The sequence below is a fragment of the Tetrao urogallus genome (genome assembly GCF_951394365.1).
Source record: "Tetrao urogallus genome assembly, chromosome: 1".
Taxonomy (NCBI): domain Eukaryota; kingdom Metazoa; phylum Chordata; class Aves; order Galliformes; family Phasianidae; genus Tetrao; species Tetrao urogallus.
The window spans coordinates 138,323,199-138,347,948 of record NC_136813.1 but is presented as its reverse complement, the minus strand read 5'-3'; the positions used below and the strand labels follow the sequence as shown (position 1 = coordinate 138,347,948).

Sequence of the window (24,750 nt, the reverse complement as noted above, 5' to 3'; positions counted from 1 at the left end):
GAAGGAGGAAATGTTTCTCCATGGTGTCCCTTGTGACAAAGGCTGTGCAGCATGTGTACCCTTCCCCAGTCCAGTGGCAAACAGGTCAGTGTGCAGAGCCGAGCTTGTCACCTCCTGCAGTCTAGGCTTCAGGGCTTCACCTTGGGCTTGTTCATATGTACATTCACCAAAAGATAAGTGTTTGAATGGAGGGCTAGCAAAGAGGAAAAGGGTGGGCTCTGTTCTGGTAGATTTGCCTAGACATTAATGCTGAGGGCATATTTTTGTAGAGCAGTGGCAAAGCTGTTTAAGGGTTGTTTGTCTGTAACTGCTACAGACTTGGTCCAAATAAAGCGCAAGGCACCAAAAGATTTCTAAATGTTTTGCAGAGCAGTGTGCTGATTTTTGTGGCTTTGCAACATCCACTGCTGGAGCTTCTGCTCTGAGAGATTTTAATGTCAAGCCAAGCAAAATTTGGACTTGGAAAGTACTGTTATTACTACCTAGTGTTATTCTTCCAATCCTTTCTAATTTAAATATAATTTGAGTAGCTTGTACTAGCTTAGATGCAAGATAGAGGGAAGTCTGAACAATGAGCCCCCCTCTTAGGCTGACGCTTTGCAGGGCATGGAGATGCTGAGTTTCTTTTACCTCAGCAATGTGAGCTTTTTGTAGAGTTGTGTGCGTGATGTGAAAAGAACATGGTTTGGGGATAGCAGCATTTTCTGAACCCATCTTCTGTATGCTGCAAATCAGAACAAGTTAAGGGCTGTCTGCAGCTACAGTTCTCCACTGGAGAACGCTCTCTGTCTCTGAACATTTCCAGCAGCTCCATGTGGCCACAGGTTCCACGGCATGGTACAGTGCTGTTATTTAGGCAGACCACACTCCTTTTCCCATCACTGTCCTCACCTCCATGCTCCTCAGTGTCCTGCTGTGTTCTTTGTTTTTGATTTGCTGTTTTTAATTTAGATTTTCTTTTCTTTTATCTTACACTATTTTACTCTTTTTTTTTTTTTTTTAATTTTACTTTTGGATTTCACTTTTTCCAGCGTACCCATCTCCCTCATTTTTTTTGTTGTTTGTTTTTGTTTAATTCCCGTCATTCCTTTAGACCACCAACCTGGCTCCCACCTCCTCCAGTGCCACTATTTCCTTAGCCAACCCCGAAGTCTCCATACTAAATTACCAATCTGCACTCTACCAGCCCTCAGCAGCGTCCATGGCTGCGGTGGCCCAGCGGAGCATGCCCTTGCAGACAGGAACAGCGCAGATCTGTGCCCGGCCCGACCCCTTCCAGCAAGCTCTCATCGTCTGCCCACCAGGCTTCCAAGGTAAGTCACGGCTTCGCCTGGTCTTAACACTCCCCCCGGCTCTGTCCCGACTGCTGATTTATCTAGCTCTTGTTTGGAACGAGCTTCCTTCGTTCAGATCACATGGAAAGACATTTGTTGGCTTGTAAATCTGAGCAATGAGGTTGTTGCAGATTACTCAGATGTCAGCAGGGTGAAATGTCTGCAACAGCGGAGGATCTTGCAGGCAATATGTTGCCTTTACCACGTGGGTTAGAGGTGGCTGATTAAAAATAATGGGACAAGCACTGAAAAAAGAGGTGGGGAAGAACTTGCAGTATCTGTCATCCTTTGCCCTGAACATAAAGTTTGAGGTCCTTCTGCCTCACTTTGGTAAACTTGAAAACTTCCCCCTCAACAGGAATTAGTCATTGCATAAATTACTGGTTCAGTGCTTCTTGGTAATTCAGGTTTTAAAAAGGGAACTCAGGAAGTTAACACAGTAGAGAGTGTGGTGCTGCTGGTAATGAGGGTTTGTCCCATGACAGACACTTATGAGTATTTACTGGGACAATTCCTTCAACTCCAGCCCTGCTGATTAATTATTACTAGTCATCTAACTAGTATCTTACACCTCTGTACTCCCAGCATATGGACTGTCTGTCAGACAACTTGGGTGATGACCAGCCTTAGCTACTTCTCTTTCTTTTAACTTTGTATGCTGAAGTAATTTTGTAAAACTAACCAGGCATCTTTAAGAAGTGGTCTAAATAAACCTTGGTTCAGCTGATGCAACTTCTGCTGCGTTTTTCCAAGCCTCTCTGTACATCTGTCTCTAGGCACTTGTTAGAGTTCTGCAAGATTATCAAAGCTCTTTTGAACTGGAGGAGCTTAGTTAGACCTCTTCCACATAGTTAAAATGCATCACAAGGGTTTAACTTCAGAAATGCTGTACTAGAATATGTAAGTTAACATCTTCTGCTTGCTGTTTTGAGAAATCTCTAAAAGAGAGAAGGTAGCATGAAGACTGTGCCATGCGCTAAGGTGATGAAGAGGAAGGCTTTCTCCAGAACAGTTAGGCTAACAGTTTGGCTAAGAGCAACAGTTGAGTTTGAGGTGTGCTAGACTGAACATAATAAAATCAGAATCTTTAAAATTTGACTCCTGGGAAACTGTGCAAGAGAAAATCACCCATCCCAGTCAAGATTGAGTTAGTGCACAGTTCTGGATTCCACTTGTCCCACATTGATAACAAGAGAGCATTCTCACATAGCAGTGTTTCTTGTCTGGCAAGGACCATTTTCTGTTATCAATCCAGAGAACATCCAATAAGAAAAGCCATTTCCTCCTCACTTTTTCTTTTCTCCCTGTACACGTTGTACTGAAATGTTTCCCCTGGATTCAAGATAACTTAAAAATATGAAATCAGTTAATCCCTTAACATCTTTGAAAATGTCTCTCCTGTACCCTCATGAGTATATTGTGCTTATCAGCATCTGATGGACTTCCTTGGGCTAGGGTGGAATATGTGGGTCTCCTAGAACTTAATTTTTCAGAAGGACTAAACGCTGTGGTTTAAATGGACATCAGTGAATGCCTTTAGGCTCCTCTTAAAATCAGACCCCCATCCTTAGCAATGCTGTATATGACTAATGCTGTATCTTCTGTGCTTGTGAAACAGGGTTACAAGCCTCCCCTTCGAAGCATGCTGGGTATTCAGTTCGGATGGAGAATGCTGTTCCCATTGTCACTCAGGCTCCTGGGGCTCAGCCTCTTCAGATCCAGCCAGGACTCCTCGCACAGGTAATGAGCTCTGAAGACACCAAACAGAGCAGATTATTTTGTGTGTTATTTAGCTCTTGGAAGCTGGAGAGAGTAGCTTTCTCTGAGGGCCTTCTGTGCTGTAGTTTGGAGAAATGGGCAGCCATAAAGAGTCACCAACTTTATCTGAAATGCCCAAACCTTACCCAATTCATTGTCCTGCTGCTACATCAGAGTTGCAAATGATTCTGGAAAGACTGTTTGTTCTTCTTCTTCGTTGAGATCAGTAGGGATCTCAGAGGAGGCTGTGTCAGGCCTCTGCTGAGGAGGAATCGGTCCTGGAACCTTCCTGCATCCTCCTGAACTTGCAATCTCAGCAGCAATTTTTGCAGTTGTGCTGGTGAATTACATGCTGCTGAAAAACATCTTCTATGTTTTAATTTTGCAGCTTTTTATGAATCGTATCTCTGTTCATAAGTTATGGGAGAGATGTAGTTGGCAAAGAAAAGGACCTGATGGCCAAGGAGCTCACATTGTGAGCCTGTTGGCACAGTTGCCCAAAGTACTCTCACAGAAAAAGCATGGTTCCTCCCAGCAAGACCAAATGGAAATGGGAACCACTTATTACATACGCTTCCTCAAAGAGACACCCATCTCCTCAGAATTAAAAAAAAAGAGTAGTTTGTCATCCCTTGTGCTGCCTTTAGTTCATCTGTCCCTACAGGTTTTCAGTTGATGTCGGATAGTATCAGGCATGTTTCTGGGATCAAAAGTATCTTTAGCATTAAGTTATACAGCCTGGAAAAGATGATCTGCAGTTCAGAAATGGCCATGTGCAGTCAGGTACATACAGGCTTCAAGATTTATGCCCGTGCATTGAGTTGCCAGGGTATGTCTGCTGGTGCAATTACTGCAGTCCTGCAGTTCCTTTTTTCTTCTGAAGGTGGCCTCTCTTGGGTCACCACTCCATGGTAGCAAATGCTCTGAAGAAGCTTTGCTCCATATGGCTGTCCTGTCCCAGTTACAGGAACTCTGTTTCTTGGGCTGCCCTCTGATGCTTTCTATTGACATTTTTTGCACTGTCAGTTCGACAAGGCTTATTTGAGCTGCTTCTGCAAAATGCTCCTCACTTGCATAGATTTTATTTTTGATTTAATAGGAGAGAGAGAGTCTCTGTCTGCTGATATATCTATATGTCTCACATGATGAGAAACATTAGCTTCTGCTCTTATAGCAAGGCTTTCTGATAGATGCTGGTGGCATCTGGTGTCCACTGGCCCTGCTCAGTTCTGGCTGAGCAGCTGGTCTCACAAACAAATCTGTACCCAATTCCAGTTTCCTGAATGGAAAAACACAGCTCCTTTGTAATGCGTTGTAGTCACATCTGATCTTTGAATGACTGTGTCTCTCTCTGAGCTGTGAGCTGTTCCTCTCATGCACAGCTGGTTATCAAACGCTGCTCAGACCAGACTGTCCGAACTCCAACTACTAGAGGGGCTGTCCCCAGCAAAGAGCCTGCTGCCTCCTGAGCAAGTTTGTCCAAACATTGCATGCACAGAGGCCATTGAAAATGGGCTGATCCCATCTTTACAAATATCTCTGTACAGCTTGAGATCTCAAAAGGGGCAAGGCTGTACAGCTTCTGTGACGTGACCCAGCACTGTCCTCTGTCCTTGGATAGTGTCCTGAATGCTTGAATTTCTCGCATTTTAACTCCATCCCAGCAGTATTTCTTCCCATAGAAGTCCTGCCACCAGCTTTCAGAGCAAACACATTTATTCCATTAGTTGTTCTTGTTTACACCACAGGTGGGAACTTAGTTGCACCAGGGGCTGCACCATCTCCAGGGAGCAGAGGCCAGCACCGCACTCTGACACAACAGCACAATTTCAAAACAATGCAATAACTGAGAACAGATTGAGGCTGCAGGCACGAGCCTTCCATGTGTAAGCACAGCGTGCTGTGCTGGTGGATCAGCCTAGACAAGTCTTATCTGCAGATTAAATGATTCAGTGGTCCTTACCTAATAAGTGAGGAATTCATGCCTGGACCCTGACACTGAATCCAAATTTATGCTCTGCAGGAGAAAAAGGAGTTTGTATATGTTCACTTCTCCTACTGAAAAGGGAAGAAGCAGTTTTCTCTGCAAGTAGATCCTGATGGCCCCTTGGGCCTGAGCACAACAGTAGTTGAGTCTCATCTTTTGACTCAAAGCTGGTTAAAAATAAAAAAAAAAAGAAAGCAACTTTTTTTCCTACCTGATCTTTTACCTTTTCACCACCTCCTCCTACCTACTCTGACCAGCACCAGGCCATGGCTACAGCTGCTTAGATGAGGAGCTCTCAAGAGTCCTGTGACAGTTCATCTTTTGCAGATGTTGCTAAGAGGCCTCATAAGAGCAGCCTTTTCATTTAACATGGCATAATTACAAGATGATAAAAATTTGGAGTGGAACTGGGAAAAGTTTCATTTTTATACTGAGGGTGGCAGAGGGTGATTGGGGTACAGGTTATGGGATGCTTGTGAGGATGGAGATGGAGGTGAATGCCTGCCTGGATGAAGCCTCCCTTTAAAATTTAGCGTCCATAAGGCTTGTGAGATTACATAATATAGGCCTATGGAGGGCTGCGTTCCCCAGCCCAGGCAGCATGCAACAAAGAAAGTTTCCCTCTAAAGGAATCGCAGTGTGACCAAGCCAAAAAATTGATTCATGTGGAGTCAGTGGAGTGGGAGGACCTGAGGGATGATGGCATAGCAGAGCAATGACTCGACTTACAGAGCAGAGATCTCCACCCTGCGAGAGGGGCACCCACTGAAAAAAAGCCAGAGAGCATATGGAAGGAACAGGCACGTGATGTGCAGCAGTCAGTGTACAGCTACTCTCTGCTTTGGCCAAAGGGGTCATAGGTAGCTGGACTAGGCAGCAAGATGTTCATGCTGTGGAGAACCCTCAAACTCCTCTTCTTCCCCTCTTCGTGAAAGCCTTCAGCCCCTTGTTTTCTGTCCTGATCTCTGAAATTCTTTCTCCTTTTAAGCTGCTTTAAGATCCTGAAGTCCTCTAGGGTCTGTTGAGGTCAGAGGGAAAATTGGCTGGAGGCAGGGAGAAATCCCTTTTAATAAGACCATAACTCCCAGTTGATCTGAATAGTCGAAATTAAAAAGTGCTCATCTATTGGAAGTTTGGATTGAAATGCAGGCCAGTTTCACTCTCTCCCATTCCAAGTTTAACCTGACACACAGCTACTGCTTTGGAAATCAGGGATTTTTTCTTTCTTTTGTGCTATCTATATTGATAACTTTACTACTTCTGCCACTGTTTCCCAAAAGTATTCATGATCTATAACTGAAAAGCACCAAATGCTAGGTAAGATGACCGCAGTTATTACAAGGAGCCCCAGCTGGGTGTGGATGATTGCTTATATGCCATTTATGATGACTCTAATTAAGAAACACGTTTTCCTCTGGTCAACAGCAAGCATGGCCCAGCGGTACACAGCAGATCCTGCTCCCTCCTGCCTGGCAGCAGCTGACTGGGGTGGCCACCCACACTTCTGTCCAGCACGCGACCGTCATCCCTGAGTCCATGGCAGGCACCCAGCCACTGGCAGACTGGAGGTAAATCGGTGGCACATGGAGAACATGCATATGTGCCCATGGGACAGCCAGCATATGTGTGATGATGGCCTTTGGGCTGGGGCACTGGCACTTGAGCAGGAGTTGAGGGCATGAGGGTTGTCTCTGGGAGTGGGGATTCAGCAGCTTATTTATTGTCATGGAGCACTCTCTGGTTTCCCATGGGCAACAAGAGTGCACAACGAAAAGAAATTCTCTCCCAGGCTGCTCTAGCAGAAAGCTGAGCAGTCTGCTCCCAGACCTGCTGTCTTCTCCAGCCTTCCCATGCTCCCTATGGTATCTGTCAGAAGCCCATACCAAGAGTCACCCACCCTGGATCTGTGTGAATTTTGCTTGGACTTCAGGGCTTCCTGTAGTGGTCCCCAATGCTGGAGAAAGCCTAGGAAGCCACCAGTAATGGCGAAGGCTGTTGGCTATGGCCTCACAAGGCTGTGAAGCAGAAGGGAAAGGCCGGGGGCTGCAGCCTCTGCCTCCGGCACCCTGCAGCAAATTGTGTCCCCCTGTCTGAGAGCTACCGGCTTCTCTGTCCACCATTCCCCAGGCCCAGCACCATGCCCACTTCCTTTGGGGGGAAACACTCCTTCGTGAAGATAAACCGTGGCACCGAAGAGCCCCAAGGGTAGAACCTAAGTGCAAGTGGTGGGGAGAAAGCCTGCTGGGGAACCGCCGGTCGCATTTTAAGCATGTCCCTGTCTCCCCTCTTTGCAGAAACACCCACGCTCATGGCAGCCATTATAATCCCATCATGCAGCAGCCCGCGCTGTTAGCTAGCCATGTGACTCTCCCTGCAGCCCAGCCCGTCAATGTGGGTGTTGCTCACGTCATGCGCCAGCCGCCCGCCGCCGCCACCTCCGCTAGGAAGAGTAAGCAGCACCAGTCGGCGCCTCGGTGAGTGAACCTGGCCCCGCCACTGGCCTCGGTCGGCCCGAAATGCAGGCGTGCTGATAGGAGTGGGGTTTCCAGAAGCCTATGGGGCAAAATAAAGCTTGTTCCACTGCCCGTGACTTTTTGTGAGTGGACTGTCTGCTGCTTCATTAAGGGGCAGTTGGGTGTGTTTTATAGCCAGCAAACACCATGTGGCGTGGTAGGGATGCAGGACAGGAGGCTCGGGCCCTGCTTGTACAGGATGTTATGCTGCTGTGATTGCATGAGGCCTTGCAGTCACCAAAACATAAAATAGAGCTGTCTTTTAAGGTCAGTGTGGCACAGTGCCCGCTTGCCAAACCTCTTCTACTCACACTCCTGAGGTGCGGTGCCTGCATATCCATGGGGCAGTGCACTTCCAGAGACTGCTCCTTCAGAAACAGGTGCCTGATGTCTGCGTGTAAGACCTGCCCTTTCAGAAGCAGTTGAATGATAATCACAAAATTGTAGGGCATGGGAGGGAACTCTGGAGTTCATCTAGTCCAAATTCCTGCTAAAGCAGAGGGTTCCCTAGAGTAGGTTATGCAGAAAAGCATCCGGGCAGGTTTTGAATTTCTCCAAAGAAGGAGACTCCACCACCTCTCTGGGCAGCCTGTTCCAAATCTAAGTTTGATGCACTGCAGAGCAGAGGACTGAGGTGGCTGTGGGCTGCCTTCAAGCTCTCAAGCTTCTAAAACAGGTGGTTGGAGCCTATCTACAACAGTGCACAGCAGCAACAGATATCCACATCAACCTTTTCCTAATCATGACAGCATCAAACAGGGAGCATTTTATAAAGGCACCTCATGCAGGAGCAGTTCTATCAAATCTAGGTAGGAGCATTTTGCTCTGCAAGAAGAAAGTTGGGTGTTCCTTCATGTTGTGTGGTGCAATTAAAATGGTGGGATGACTGTGGTGCCTGTCACAGCCCTGTGGTCCTGCCTACAGAACAAGGCTACTGAGGTTGTATGTGCAATTGTCCTGAGGAAAGTCCTCTGGACTGTAAGAATAGCTCCTCTACTGAGCTACATTTCTTTCTTCAATTTTTTTAAGGGGGGAAGGGGGAAGAGGGCGAAATGCAAAAAAGAGCCGTAAGTGCAGAGAAGAGAACTAAAATGGGTCACTACTTGTTCAGTGGCAAAAACAGAGGAGCTTGTGGTTTTCCTGGGTGACTGGACTCGGGCCAGGGGAGCTCGGAGTTCACAACCAATTTTCCTCTAGTTAAGAGGCCGCTATTTAAATCCTTCCCATTTATCTGCTCTCTAATGTTGCATTTACTTTGGGTGAGCTCCAGCTGTCTTAGTCCATTCGCAATGTAGAGCAGAGGCAGCTCTGTCCCCAGCAAGCCTGTAAAAGAGAGTGCCTGTTGCAATAAACATGCCTGTGCAGGGCCTCCCCTCTCTCACCCCTCTGCAGGAGCAGGGTGCCTGTACTGGGGAGGAATTGGACACTTCCAGAGCCACTGCTTTCTAGGGCTGTACATTGTCATTGATTGTGATGCTTTTGTAGCCAAATGAGGAACGTGCTCCTTTGGAAAGAAGGCTACTCCATGCTGCTCATTGATATTCAGAAAGCACTGCAAATGCTACTGTGCAGTCATTTGTTATGCAAAAGACCCTGTGTAAGTTGGTATAGTGTGATATGTCCATAATGACTTCCTTTTGACAGATGCCACCTATTCCTTTTGTTAGCTTTTAGGCTACACTGAAAATGCAGCCCACATCCCACTGTAGAACAAAGCGAGAACTTTGTGTTTTTCGCATCTGCAAATGCTCCGCACTAAGCAGAATAAATGCAATTTTTTTTAAAAATAAACAAAATTAACAAGATTGGCTTTAGTCAGTAAATACATCTGCAAACCTGTGCCACACTGTTTTCTGTGCTGAGATCTCCAATCCAGCGGTCTGTTTACAACTTTCAGACAGGGAAGATGAAGTAGGAAGGTGGGGAAAAAACAAGGGCTTGGGCATTATTTTCAATACATGACAAAAAGATCGTTCTTTTCTTTCTGACCGACGGATGCTGTATTTGCATCCTCACGTGGGAATGACATGAAACTGAGTATATGCCTTCCTGTCTAGGTACTCCGATATACAGGACTTCTAGAGGATGAAGCATGGGGCAGGAAATGTTAATTGAAAATGTTCTTAATTGGCAAATTAAATTTTCAACTAAGTAAAGCAGTTTTCCTGATAAGTGATTGCTGTTTTCCACCATAAATTCTAATTTTACCTTTAGCTTTTTTCTGGACAGAAAAAAAAAAAAAAACAACAACAAACCAAACCGGTCGTGATGTATACATGCAGTTCACCAGGTAGGGGAGAAAGGGATTATCCTTTGGGTTCTTTCTCCTTGTGTGATGGCCATGCAATGCCTGCCTGTGTTTTGTATGTCTGGGCTGTGCGACTGGCCTCTACTTCCCAGTCTAAACTATAGCCAGGGACTCCTGGGAGGCAGCATTTCTCATCTGGAAATGTATGTGGAAAATGAAATTGAGTTGTTTTTTTTTTTTTACTAAAAGGAAGTACTTTTCAGCCAATTATAAGTCATGTGAGGCACTCTGACCTTTGGAAAGGTGACCGTGCCGATTTTGCAGTTTTCCCAGACTCCATAAGTCAGCGTGGGGGAATGAGAGGCTGGGAGTCAAAAGCCATGGCAACTGAGCAAGCTGAGATTTAACCAAGTAACAGCCTTTCCCATTTCCAGAAATGCATCCACCTACGAAGTTTCGTCCTCTCAGTCCGTCAGCTCGCCTCAGCGGTCGAAACGAGTGAAGGAAAACACGCCTCCTCGCTGTGCCATGGTGCACAACAGCCCTGCCTGCAGCACTGCTGTCACCTGCGGCTGGGGTGACATGGCCACCAGCACCACACGGGAACGGCAGCGGCAACCCATAATCATTCCCGACACCCCCAGCCCCGCAGTGAGCGTCATCACTATCAGCAGCGACACCGATGAGGAGGAGGAGCAGAAGCATGCACCCACCAGGTGAGCAGCAGCTCTGCTCTTCTCTCTGCGGGTGAGAAAAAGAGGCAGAGGAGTGCTGTAGGGTCCCAGCAGTTATGGTTGGGTCTTGGCGCCCGGGTCATCTTTAGTTTGGGAGGAAAGGTGATGGAGGAGCTGAGGTTCCAGCAGAGGACTTAGCAGTCCTAGCTCATGTTCCCCATCACTCTGTACATTTGCTGTGGATTTTGGAGAAGTGTCATAGTCTCTCTGTGCCATAGTTTCTCATCTCTAAGAGGAAATAATAGTTTACTCTATTTTGAAGGACTGTTCAAAGGAGCTTTTGGAAGATCTACGATAATGAGCCCTTTAAATCACATAGCTATGTAAAACAAAGACAGTAAGAAAGGTTTGGAAGGAAAGTAGCTTGAAACGGCCTTATCTCTTTCTAAGTAATCCAAGCAAAGCATTAAATGATGCCTTCCATACCTCGTATTTTCCATCAAAAGGACATGAAAACAGTTAAGGTTTGTGTTTCAAGTGCTCAGTAAAGAGTAAGTACATTTGTACGAGGGTTGCTCAGCTGTGATTGTGTTTCCAGAATATCCCAGATACATTGTCATAGGAGTGGCAGAAATTGATGTCTTCTTGACTGGCTGCAGAGAGGCATAGATGAGGCTATGAAGACTGTGGTGACAGAGTTTGCTCCTCGGAGAATTATTTCACCCAAATAAACAGTGCAGCACAGGGCAGCTGCCACTGCTGATCATCTACTGTGGATGAGAGAGAACTGCATTTTCTAGGAGTGTCTTTTCAGCGCCTTTGATCACATGCAGGCACTCTAGATTCCCCATCTGATGCCAGTCAGAGGATATCATTCTGTTTTATAAGTTGTAGAGAAGTAAGTGTGCAAACAGCTGAATAATCATACCATCTTTATGCAGGTAACTGAGCTGGGAGTTTTTTAACCTTGTCCCTCCAGTACTGCCAGGAGAGAGTTATTACTATTTCTTATTTAGGACGTGCTCCATGGCAGATTTTACTTTAATCACTGGAGATAGATATCTATATCTCTACATCTCTACATCTCTGCGCTGCAGTGATAAGTGGAACACTGCAGATGTGCACAGAACAGATGAGATGCGTTTGGCCTCAAGGAGCTAAAAATCTGTAAAGAGCTGTTCAGTTCAGGTGTCTAGAGCCACAGTTTCAGCCTGCCTGTCATCAGCCACTTCTGCTTTCCTACCCCCTTTCCCTTACCAGTGAACTCCACTAGAGATTGCTCAGTGCATCTCAAATTTAAGCTCACCATTAGTGAAATGATTATCATGTGGAATTGATCACAGCCATCATGCTTTTTTACCTTAAAAAAAAAAATCCGTGGTTTGGTAGAAGAAAGTATATTAGTATATTTTTGGAAAGGGTTAGATAAAGTTCAGAGTGGAAATCAGGACTAGAAATAAAGGAGTCCCTTAAATAAGGAGTCCCCTTTTCCAGGACTCTTAACAGAAAAGAAGGACAAGATAAGAGTTGCTGAAAACTAAGGTTGAGAAGGTAGGCACATGAAGAAGGCGGATATCTATCTCAAGAATTAGGGAAGCTGCTTGCGACACCATGGTGCTGTGATCCCAGGCTTTGAGAGATCATGTACAAGTATTTATATTTACCACCTGGGTATCATCTTGAACCTGGAGTGAGGTGGAAGGAAGAGCTGTCTCTTCCACCTCAACTTGGCTGCTATCTGATCAGTTGCTTCACTCAGCACCTCTCCAGGGAGAGAGGCAAAACAAAGTTCTGGAGAGTGTCTGGAAATCACTTTGGGAGTGTAGGGTATTTAAATGTTTGGCCAAGATCTGGTGGGGGGCTAGGAAAGTGCTCCTGGGAGCCAGACTTATATAAACAAACTGGCTTTCGTATGACTAAATCATATTCAGGACACGTTCCTGCCTAGAATGAGATCCCTGGCTACTTTTTGTATCCATATGGCATACCTATACAGAGTGCCAGGACTACAGCATTCTTGGGAGGCCAAAGCTAGAGAGTTAGATTTAATTCCTGAGCAGTATAGAGACATTTTGCATGGACATGGGTAATTCCAGGGTTGGTAAGGCTGTCTGTGCAGATATAACCAGAGCAAGTGGAGTACTGGGGCAGAGATACAAAAAACAGCATGTCCAGAATTAGAATTTTGGATAAAAGTCTCAGAGAGAGTGAAATCAGCTTGCTCAGAGCCTTTTGACCTGGGTAGATCCAAGACTAGATTCTCAGCCAGAGTAAAAGTCACTCGCTTTCAATCAAGGAAGCTGTGTCAGCACTTGATGCCAACAAACTTTGCCCCTGCCAAAGATGAGTTTGTTTGTTTGCTTTTTTCCATTGAAAGCATATCATTTAGGAAAGCACCTCTAAGTTTTCTTACATGGTTGTTGTTTACAAGAAAATGGGAGTAACAGTGAGGTACGTGCTTTACGGTAATAGGCACCCAAGTGTTCAGGATCTGCAACTGAGTTCAAAACGAAACTGTGCAAAGAATGTGTTGTCTCACTCGTATTTATGCAAATGTAATGCTGCTGGGCAATAGCTGTGGTATGGGGGTGAAAAGCAAGGAAGAACTTGAAACATTGTCTGAGTGACAGCCTAACAATATTATCTTTCTTGGATTAGGGTAGGGAAATAATATGGCGGTTGATCAGTCAGAGTTAACAGCCTGATCCCATCTTGTTGATAGCAGTGGTATCTTTGCAGTAACTTCATTGAAGTTGGATGCACTCCTGAATTTGCTGCAGCAGTTCCTTCTCTTATTTCCCGTGGGGTTACAAATTTCTCTTTGACCCACAAGTCTAAAATGTTTGCTTTACTGATTGCTCAGTGAAGAGAGATTAAAGCTGCTTGTGGCTGTGAGAAGTAGGAGATCGTTCAGTGATGTGAGAGTTTGTAAGTCTCAGTTTAAAAAAGATAGGTAAAGCTGATAAAACATGATCCTACTGTAGCCGTTTGGATTTAGTCTGACAGAAAAACCTTTCTGTGTTACCAGAGTAATACCAGAGAGCTTTTCTAGTACAGGAGAAGCAACTTCTTTTATTGTCAAAAGAAAAATGTGAAGAATTCAGTGTGATATGGGCAGAATTTTCCTTTACCTAATGAAAAACACAGATGTTCACACAGAGTGTTTAGGCAATACCAGGAGGCAGAGCAGGCAGGCCGGCATTTTACTCGTTCTTTGCTCACCTGTATTTGGCACTGGTGATGAGTGTAGTTTGTTGTAATCTTCTTAAAATCAATAGTCATCTGAAAATGTTGCGGTTCTGTTGTCTGAAGGCGCAGAGGAGGTGGTGCAAGATGGGCTCTGGGGGACCTGCTGAGTGGAGCCTTGTCAAAGAGGGCCATCTACTGGGCCCCATCCCTGTGCCCAGATAGAAATTACAGAGGAGAGACCTCAGGTACAATTCCACAGGACCCATCCTCATTGATATGGTCAAGGATTTTCAGGGTCAAGTTCCTAGTTTAAAAAATCAGTTTGTCAAAGCCAGGGCATTTTGCAGGATATACTGATATGTTTCATTGTCCTGTTGTTTTGGTGGTTTCTTTTCCTTTTGTAATATCCCCAGCGCAGTGAAATCTAGGGAGCTTCACAATTGCAAAAAGTTTTGACTATTTTTTAAAGGGGAACAAAGTGTCAGGGAATGAACTAATTGAGAATAAGACTTTTGTTTGCTGGTTTCCCTGGATGTAGATTTTCTTCTTTTTTCAAACTGAAAGCAAATAGGAAAAAAAATTGAAATAGTCGAAATGAAAAGGGAATATTTTGACTGAATAAAGCTATTTTTACCTAGGTTATACCCAAAAGAGACAAGAGAGCCTCTCACTTCTCTGCTGTTTGCTCTGCCACTGAGACTTTAAATAACATCTCTTCAGCTTGGCTTTCCATCGCAGTAATCAGTGTCTTCCCAGGCAAGAATCACAGAATCATAGAATCACAGAAGGCTTGGGTTGAAAAGGACCACAATGCTCATCTAGTTTCAACCCTCCTGCTATGTGCAGGGTCACCAACCACCAGACCAGGCTGCCCAGAGCCACATCCAGCCTGGCCCTGAGTGCCTCCAGGGATGGGGCATCTACAGCCTCTTTGGGCGACCCTGTGCCAGCACATCACCACCCTCTGAGTGAAAAACTTCCTCCTAATATCTAACCTAAACCTCCCCTGTCTCAGTTTAAAACCATTCCCCCTTGTCCTGTCACTAGCAACCCACGTAAACAGTTGTTCCCCCTCTTGTATACACTTCCTTCTAGTTCTGGAAGGTCACAATGAGGTCTCCCTGGAGCCTTCTCAAGAAAGCTGACCGAAGCTAATTAGTCAGCTACCAATTAGCCTCATTGGCCATCTTCACTGCGACAGAATTCTTGCAGGGTTGTTTCTTTTTTTCCTTAAGATGATAAACTATACAACAAAGTCTCTGTGTGGGTCTTATAACTGAGCAGGAGCTGATGTGAGTTGTTATTTGCCTTGTTTCCATTATCGCAATGATGGTGGAGCGTACTTCAGAGGGCATTCATTCCCCTTACACACAGAAATTTCTGGCAGGCACAAACCAGGTGTTTTTGCCAACTTGCTGATGTGTATGTGAGGGTCAAAATACCATTTGAAGTTCACTGTTGACATTTAGCCTATTGTGGCTGTGTTATGCTGTGCATGATAATGGACTGACTCTGCATAGCAATACGTTGACTAACCACAATCATATGGTGAAAAGATTGCTGTCTTCCATCTCCAGAAGACACAACAACATGCAGCTAATACCTAAAATAACAGAGATAGACAGTAGCACTCTCAACAAACCATCAGCAGCAGGACCTTTACAACCTGCTAAGCAATTTGGTGTATTTGACTTAAATAGCTACAGCATGTAGCTATTTACCCTAATAAAATGGCCTCACTGTAGTATTTGATAAGTACTTCATACCATCACAAAGAAAGTGAGTGCAGATTAACAGGTCAGGAAAGAGGTTGAACTTTGCAGAGAGAGGTATGTTCTCAACACTGAGCTATGCATGGCATAAGATCTCAATGTGAAGAGAGAGATTGTAGTGGTGGTGTGAGTTTTTGTTGGCTGGCTCTATACTTTCTTAGAATTGATGGATTATTCTGGAGCAACGAACTCGAAGTTCCATATTCTAAAGTTTTCAGAGAACTGGAACAAAATTTGTCTGATGAAAAGCTAACGTACTGTGGTGTACTTGCACACCAATTCGGTGGCACAGATGTGGGACAGCCACCTTCTTTCCCCAAAAAAGAAGGCCATCTTAGTGACTTTGAGAGCCAAAAGACTCCACTGCCATAGCTTCACCCACCCTGAAGGGCTTGCAACTATATGTGTGAACCACACACTGAAGGTGGAACGTCAGATTTTCAGTGAAAAAGATCCTGTTTATATTATGCTGTCACACACCATGCTTTTGAGCTTGACCTTCAACAAATAGAAATCATCTCCTCTTAACTTGCAACAGCTGCTGTTGTCCATGTCCCTCATTACTTAGATGGTGTCCATGTAGCTTTAGCACCTAGTTCAGCATTTTCTTTTCCTTGATTTCTTCCCACGTTTCGTTCTCAGAATCTGCCTTTGGCACCTTTCCATTAACAGCATCTCGGATGCCCAACGTCATTTCTGGCCCTGTTGTACCTGTGCGCATATTATCTTCTCTTTCCTCCTGCGGGTTTTTCTTTGAAGTCCTACCTTACTGTGGGGAATAAGGATCCATGATACATGCTAGAGAGCCTGTCTCTGAGGGTTGCTTCTGCTTTGTGTTGAGGGTCTGTGCACATTCAGTGAACGTGGGTTGCTTTGTGTCCAAGTTTGAGCTTAAGCCCTTCAGGACTGAGGGGGAACAGTCTGTTACTTGTGAACTAATAAGCTTACACAGCAATGCTTTTTCCAGCTGCTGGAAGGGAGGACACAATTCCTGCCACTAAGGGTTAAAAAGCCTTCACAACTTCTTGCTTTTCAGTCTGTGTAGATGGATTTGATGTCACTTTGGTAATCTTTCCCCCTCTCCCTCATCTGGAAAATTAAAATACACTTACCCACACAAGGCAGGCAGGCACACAAGCTGACCAGGAACACACGCTGACTCTCAGCGCTACTAAATCATGTATACTGCTGCTACTGTGCTTGCAGGAGGGAAAGCAATTACTAGGGCTGGAGTGAGCTTAATAGGAAGGGGGCAAGACTTTAATAGTATTTTTCTGTGTAAGCACAAACATCCCCAAAAGCTGTAGCTGAGTTATAGGAATACAGTAAGCTTGCTGAGTAGGCAAGTGCTGTGTCAACAGGTATAAGCTCTCAGCCCTGATAGTTTGTGAGCAGGGAAGGCAGTACATCAGCCTGGACCCCACACAGATAACTTCTGCATTTCTACAAGGTGGGGAGAGGAGCTGAGTCTTCAGAGGGAGCTGAAAGGAGCGCAGTTGTCGGTTAGCAAGGATTTGAGAAGGGGGAATGCTAGCTCTTCTGGTCTGAATTTTCAAAAGCCCTGTTTCAGCCTAATGTGTATCTTTAAGCCTGTGAATCAACTGATTTTCAGCATGAGTTGGGCCTTTGATGCTTTTGAAATTCCCACCCTTAATCTCTCAGGCAGGCTGTGGTACAGCAGGTGCCTAACTCCAAGCGTGTGAATAGTCCCGACTGACTTCTCTGCATTCTCTAACATTAACTGCAGTTGCTTCCTTTCCTAAAGAAAAAAAAAAAAAAATCTGACTGCTTTCAGTGGAACTCCTCTTGCACTTGAAATGATGCAGCCTGCTGAATCAAAAGGCTAATCACTTTGGCCCTAATCCTGCAAATATTTACCCATCTGCTTTAGCTCCATTACCGGGAATAGTCCAGCTGACTTCAGTGGAACGACACATATTAGTTGTGCTAAGCACTTGCATAAGTTCTGGCAGGACCATAGTTCAGGTCCTTCTCAGGTTTTCATCCATAAAATGAGCTTAATATCTTGCTAAGGTCCCTTTCTCTTGAAAGGTTTGGGTTTGGGGTCACTTGTTTAACCAAAGATTTTCGTCTTTTAACCAAAGAGAGCTATAATGTTTTGAAGGAGAAGATTCCTCATAGGCTCCTGCTTTTGCAAAACTTCAGTCAAGTTGGTGAAAAATATGCTCATTTTCAAATAATAAATATCACACATTTCACAGAAAAATGCCCTTCCAGTTCTACAGCTCAGCCTTTTCCATGTCAAGTATCAGCTGAGAGCAAGTATTTCCAGTTCAGTAGCTCAGCCCCTTTTGTAAGGAAGGGACTGTAAAAGAATAGCTAGACCTTATCAGTTGTCAGAAAACTCTTTAGTGACTTGATTTTTCTTTATAAAATGTAATAACTGTCAGAGATAGAGAATATATTTCTCTTCCCAACTGGCAGCCAAGGGTAGCTGCAAAGGGCAAGCAATGTGAATACTCATAAATGCATGATTACAGGCATTTCTACTGAAGGAGAGAGGAATATTGATGCAATATTAGTCATTTTTATTGGCTTAATATTCTTCTTTTGTAGCACCGTATCCAAACTGCTACATCTTTCTTTACATAAAGTAGTTATCCATCTAAGATGGCTTGTTGTTCTTTTCACTCCTAATCCAATGCTCCTCTGCTCCTTAAGGAATGCCAGGGTACCAGGATTCGCTGTCATCTGAAAGGTCCTGCAAGCATTGCTTTCAGCTTTTAGATTCTTGTGTAACAGCTTCCCCTCTTTCTCTGCTTGCTCTGTTTTGTCAGTGCCTTAGGATAGCTGAGGCCTCTCATGAGGTATTCTTCACAGTGCCTAGAACATCATGGTTTTGTGACCACTTCGAGCCATGGCAGGACCGTGCTGATAGCTCAGGAGACCTTTGTATGATGGTAACTTGTTTGTGAATGCGGCACTCCAAGGCATTCTTTAATGGAAAAGATAGCTGATGGTTATAAGTCCTGGTGAGCTGTGGTTTGTGAATGCTGCTGGAGAGGCTTTGGGACAGTTGGAGGGGCCCACCACCATTGATCCTGCCTGAAAAACAATTCAGGCAAAAAAATGTCCTTGAAAGGAAACTGCATTCAGTGTATGCTCTGCCTTTCCCTGGGTAAGATGCGATGCTGAGACTAGAGAACAATTGGTCCCATCACAAACTAAAACCAGATTAATCAGCTGTGACTGGACTGGACTGGACTGGCCAGAGTGAGAGAACAGAGGGAAAAGGACTTCTCTCTTTGTAGAGTGTGCACTCAAAAAGTTAAGAGTTGGATTCCTTTTTCTCCATGGCATTTCTGTTTCTGTTGGGGCTGTTTCCACCATTAAGCCTAATTACTTAGCTTTTTATGTGCTATCCATTTCTTTTCATCATTTTAAAAACTTCAGTTGCCATAACAACATAATGCAATCAGTGAAACATAGCAGCTATTTTCTGTAGTCAAGGTCTGTGCACTGTCAAGGATGTGAGCCATTTAAGCAAATCTTAGCTATCCCCCTTCCTCCCTCCTCTTTTTTACTCTCCCTTTCTCTCCCTAAACAAGCTCATAACAGGAAGAAGAAACCATCAGGAGTAATTAGACACAATAGCAGAGCAAATCCCAGTTGTACTCGTGCAGTCTCGTATAATGAACTTCTAGCACTAATCTTGGAAGTGTTGATGTTCCTTTTTAATCACTTTTTTGATGTCATAGATAGATTAGCTACAGCAGGACCTTGATAATCCATGTGAGAGCCAGGAGACCCAGTGCTTATTTGGAAAAAGAAAATGTAGAGCTTCTATACGGCGACACACACTTTACTCATTTTTTCTTCATTCATTCCTCAGTTTCAAATTTTTCTTGAAAATATATGCCCACTGCAATATATTAGTAAATAGAAAAGAGAGTATTTTGTAGATTCATGGGATTTAATAATGAAAATCCTTAGCATCTATTATTAAATCGTTGCTGGAAGGCTGGGAGAAACCACCACATTTTTGTGTGGGTGGTGAGACTTGCAACAAAGCATAGTATAACTGCTGGGTCTCTACTGCACACGTATATAAAAAGCAGCCCAAAAATAAATCTGGCAGTCTGATTCAGTGCTATTCTAAGCAGAGTGAATATAAGATCTATCCACGATGTCTTACTCACTCCTTGACCTCCACAAAGGCTTCCCTAGAATAGTAATGAGTGAGTTTTGAAGCCTGGGATTCGGCATAAGCAACCTCCAACTGGTGAAGGACTGCAGGGTGTGCTTTGCCTTCGCAGAGCTTGCCTGTCGTGGGCAGAGTCTTCCAGTGGCTTCCAAGTCGATAGTTCCCCATTCACTGTTTCCATTTGTATGCTTGTATTTCAGCACCTTGTCCAAGCAAAGGAAGAACGTCATCAGCTGTGTCACTGTGCATGATTCCCCCTACTCCGATTCCTCCAGCAACAACAGCCCTTACGCCGTGCAACATCGTGCAGGACAGAATAACGGGAACACGTACGACACCAAAGGGGTTCCAGAGACTCACTGCAGTGGGAACCCCCGAACGATCATCGTGCCACCACTGAAAACCCAAGCCAGTGAGGTGTTGGTAGAGTGTGATAGCCTGGCACCAGGTAAATTGCACCTCTTCCGTCAAGAGAATTAGTAAGAAATAAATGATTTATCTTGGAAGAATCTCATTGTTCGGTTTCATTTTCTTTGTTTGTTTATTTTGTTTTCCAAAGAAACCGTGCTCCTGCCTTGCTCTCAAGTGATACATCTGTTCTTGGGAGCTGTATTTCATTGCTTATGTGTCTTGGTACATACAGGAGTCACAGGGGCAAGTGTTACTCCTAGTTACTTCTGTGCAAACTCAAGAGCAGAGTGCAGTCTTTAGCTCAACATTTGACAGGAAAGGCTCCCAAATGCAAGTGTGAACCTTTGCTTCCTTGCCTTTCCATAGGTTTACAACATAAAAGAGATTGAAAACACATGTGCATTTTCATCTGAACTTATTGACGTTTCTGGGAAGAACAATTCCCCAGCATCTTCACTATGGACTGATGAGTTTTGCTCATCCAGAGCCTCTGCAGTATTAGATAGTATAGTGTGTTGAAAAGGGGCTCATGTGGAAGTTTGGCCCAAAGCAATTGGCTTTGTGCTACTTGACAGTCTTTTCTTTAGATGCACTGCTGGTGAACATGAAGGCTCAGAGAGTGAGCTCCCCACTAGCTCGCTCTCCCTCCCTTCCTACTCACCAAGAGGTCAGTCAAGCCAGGGCTTTTTTATGCTGTGCACAGTGTACTTTCCTTCCTCTCTTTGGGATTTGTACCTGCATCATACAGTTCTGCTGGCAGAACAGTTTCTCACACTTCTGAAGGATCTTTAAAGCCTTCTCCAGGGCCAGTTTGGGGTCCAGATCTGCTTGTCTGCCTCTAGGATAACAGTCTGGTTTGAGTATAAGAAGCACTGCTGAGGTATCTCTTAAGAGAAACCATTTTCTTATCCTGCTTCTGTTTTATGTCTCCTCCTCAAAACCACTCTGGAGGAGACTCAGTGAGAAAAAGGTAGGGTGAGCAATTAAAGAATGTGATATAAGCTACAAATGTGTTTCCTTTCCTGGCACAGTCACCACCAGTCACCACTCATCCTCCTACAAGTCCAAGTCCTCCAGCACCGTGACCTCCACCAGCGGTCACTCTTCAGGGAGCTCGTCTGGAGCCGTTGCCTATAGGCAGCAGCGACCAGGAGCACATTTCCAGCAGCAGCAGCCTCTTAATCTAAGCCAGGTAAGTCAATTGAGACAGATTTTGGTAGTGCATCACCCAGCTGCAACCCACTGCTCCTCCAGTATGGGCTGTCCTTTTCTAACCTGATGATAGTTGGGCCTCGTGTTGAGTTTGATGGATTCATTTCAGCTACATTGAAGAGCTTGATATGCTAGCTCTGGCAGTAGAGACAGTGCAGATTCCAGCTGTGAACGGGCTGGCAGTGTTCTTAACGTGTGTTTGGAAGTCAGATGATCTAAGAATGTGAGTGGTAATAGTGTAAGATTGGAAGATGCATTAGCTCAGACACAAGGTGGTGAAACAGGGCCGTGTAGGAAAGTCTGAAGTCTCTATAGCTGTAGGTAAGTACAGGGAGAGTATTTCCTGAGGAAAATCTCCAGCAGATGTGACAAGGCAAAACTGAGCCTCTAAGCATAAACAGGACCTCTTGTTGCGTAACGAGTTTGATTCATTCCATGATAAATCTGGGCTGAGATCTGAACAAAATCCCATTGCTTGGCATCAGGCAGTTCTCAAGATGTTTCATGGTCTGTGATCAAAATGCCCAAGGGATTCCCCAGGAGGTTCATTAAATGCCCTTTTCACAGGCTGCACCTGGAGCCTCTCCATTCCCTGAATTGAGGTGCTGAGTAGGGAAGTTACAGCAGTTACCAGTGTTTCCAGAGGAGAATGTCTGGAGAGCTCAAAGGACAGTGCCTGTTTGCTTCCAGAGCAGAACTGGTTTAAAACAAAATAATTTGTAGGAGAAAAATGTCCCCTCCCCTCAAAGTTTAGTTGAAATTTGAACTAGCTTGAAATAAAAGCAAGTAAAAATGGAGGCAGTGGGTGAGAAGCTGTTTCCAGGAGCAGAGGAGAGGAGTGGTTGCCATATTTTAAACCACAGTGACAGTATAGGGAGCTCTTAAAAGGATAAAGAGTTGGAAAACTAGAAGGAAGTAATATGGAGTGCTGCTCTTCCTGCCCTCTAATTTCTACTTTTTTGTTACTGAATATTCTCACTACACCGTAATACAAATGACTGGTAGAATTCTGTGGCATTGTTGTGCAATGCAAAAAAAAAAAAAAAAAAAAAAACCTGAAGAAATCTCTGAATAAGTACTTTGTATCTGTCCCACTGCAAGAAGATGCTTGTGCTGAACTAATTATGTCTGATTAGATGAGGGTGCCAGGCACCTGCAGGATCTGATCGAGCAGAAGGTTTTATCTCTAAAAAATAGAGTAGCTGCTTTACTTATCCTGGAAATGATAGCCTTAAAGACCCAAACTGAACGAAAATAAATTGCCTGTTCCAGGCGTAGCTAGGTGATTTAATTCCCCTGAGATATCCATGCACTGTATTACATCATCAGACAGGTCAATAACAAAAGCTGTGTGTCATTCGAGTGATTGGAGATGTGGAAGTGTTCCTAGGACCCAAGCATCCGAGGCTGGGTCTCCATGGGAGCTGTGTCAGCAGGTTGTGTCTCACAGCGGGGAATTCTGCTCTCCTTTTAGGGGCCACTGTGGTGAACATGTAAGGCTACAGTGTCTTGCTAGGCTTGGGAGGGACTTTTTGCTATCGCCTGTTCCCAAGGGAAGATTGTGGTGATGCTGAGGATGTCAGGAGAAGAGCCGGGGACTTTCCCGAAGCCGTCTCGGTTTCACGGGGTGGCCCCCAAGCACCACTGAGGATGTAAAGAGCCGTCTCTTGTCTTGTAACCAGTTATCACTATTGCTGTCTTTATCCAGGCCCAGCAGCACATCACGACTGATCGCACAGGGAGTCACCGGAGACAGCAAGCCTACATCACTCCAACGATAGCTCAGGCCCCGTACTCTTTCCCGCACAATAGTCCCAGCCACGGTACAGTTCATCCTCACTTGGCCGCGGCTGCCGCTGCTCACCTGCCCACCCAACCCCACCTCTACACATACACCACCCCGGCCGCCCTGGGCTCCACGGGCACCGTCGCACACCTGGTGGCCTCCCAAGGGTCTGCACGGCACGCCGTGCAGCACACCACCTACCCCGCCAGCATCGTCCACCAAGTCCCCGTCAGCATGGGCCCGCGGGTTCTGCCCTCGCCCACCATCCACCCGAGTCAGTACCAGGCTCAGTTTGCCCATCAGACCTATATCAGTGCTTCTCCAGCCTCCACAGTCTACACTGGATACCCACTGAGCCCCACCAAGGTCAACCAGTACCCTTACATCTAAACACTGGAATAAGGAGCGAGAGACGCGCCCGCCACGGGGGAGTGAGGCGGCTGCTTTTGTACTGAAGAACATGACAAATAACAATGCAATGGGAGGCTCGTGGGAAACTTGAACGAAGGAGACTTTCAGGAAGAAAAGAGAAAGAGGAAAGAAAGGGGAGAACCAATTCTACACTTTTTATTTAAAAAAAAAAATTAAAAAAAAAGAAAATGGAAAAAAAGAACAGAAAAAATATAAAACCACAAAAACAACAACAAAAAAAAAAAACAAACAAAAAAAAACAACCATTCTGCACCAAACTAGAGAGAGAGAGAAGCAGAAGGACCCCCCAGCGGGTCCTGTGTTTTGAAGAACTTCACCAATAGACTTTTAAAGGTTATTTTCATCCAATAGTGAGCTACATTTAGAAATTTGTTGTCCAGAACACCTAAAATAAAATCCGTCAAGCATTTAATCCAGTAGGTGTATGGATTAGGGATTTATCCAGCACTTCAAAGGGTTTTGCCCCATTTTTTGGCTGTGGTCTCTGTATCCCAAAGCACGCATGAGGCTTTGGGGTTCTTCTGGAAATAGAAAATGGCTAAAGGAGGCTGAGGGAGGAGGAGAAAATGTTGTCTCAGTGCCCTTAAATTCTGACCTAACACTGATTTGCTTAAACATACGTGGGCAAAACAGGCCACGCTGCGCTGGCCGAGATCAGAAGCAATGGGGTTGTTTTTTTCCCTTTCCTCGAACACACTGGATAAATCCCTGAGAAATTCTGTTCCTAAATGAGACCTCTAATAATGTATGTTGGATTTCAGTTTTGTTTCATTTTGTTTTACTTGGAAGTTTTCCTTTTAATCCCTAGCCGTTTTAGTATAGGAGGAGACATTTTAGCTGCCCCCGGTAGAATGTAGCACTCTACAGGTCATACACCCTTTTTACTCTTTTGTGTTGAACTTCAACGATACCAATAGATTATTCCTCAATGTGATTGCACAAAGAAAAGTGATATAACATAGGCATGTAAGAAATGTGATTGTCCAGGTATGTATGTACGTGTGTGCGTGTGTGTGTGTGCAGATGCTGCCTTCTCTCTGTGGTGTGTTCCTCGGCACAGCCATTACAGCTGTCACAGTCTTAGTTTTACATCATTCCCTCGTAGTGCCTTACCGAACTACAGATGCGGTTTAAGGGTTTACTTCCACTGGTACTCCTAGAAACTGACTGAGGCTAGTCGGAATTTAATCTCAGCTCTTTTTCTTTTTGGGTTGTTATTGCTGATTTCCTTCTGGTGGTGGTGTTTTCTTTTCCCACGTCGTCGATCTT

General features: G+C 44.9%; 1 protein-coding gene across 1 annotated transcript in view; it reads left to right on the top strand.

Annotated features, from left to right (window-relative positions):
- Positions 1-23,439, top strand: part of HIPK2 (homeodomain interacting protein kinase 2) — a gene marked incomplete at both ends in the record, with an annotated part of 97,059 nt that extends 73,620 nt beyond the window's left edge. Inside the window, 8 exons of the mRNA XM_079548263.1 lie at positions 1,094-1,313; positions 2,953-3,074; positions 6,505-6,647; positions 7,374-7,553; positions 10,275-10,556; positions 19,841-20,088; positions 21,083-21,243; positions 22,972-23,439. Of these exons, the coding sequence (XP_079404389.1) occupies positions 1,094-1,313; positions 2,953-3,074; positions 6,505-6,647; positions 7,374-7,553; positions 10,275-10,556; positions 19,841-20,088; positions 21,083-21,243; positions 22,972-23,439 (1,824 nt within the window). The remainder of the gene's footprint in view (positions 1-1,093; positions 1,314-2,952; positions 3,075-6,504; positions 6,648-7,373; positions 7,554-10,274; positions 10,557-19,840; positions 20,089-21,082; positions 21,244-22,971) is intronic.
- Between the last annotated feature and the right edge of the window lie 1,311 nt (positions 23,440-24,750).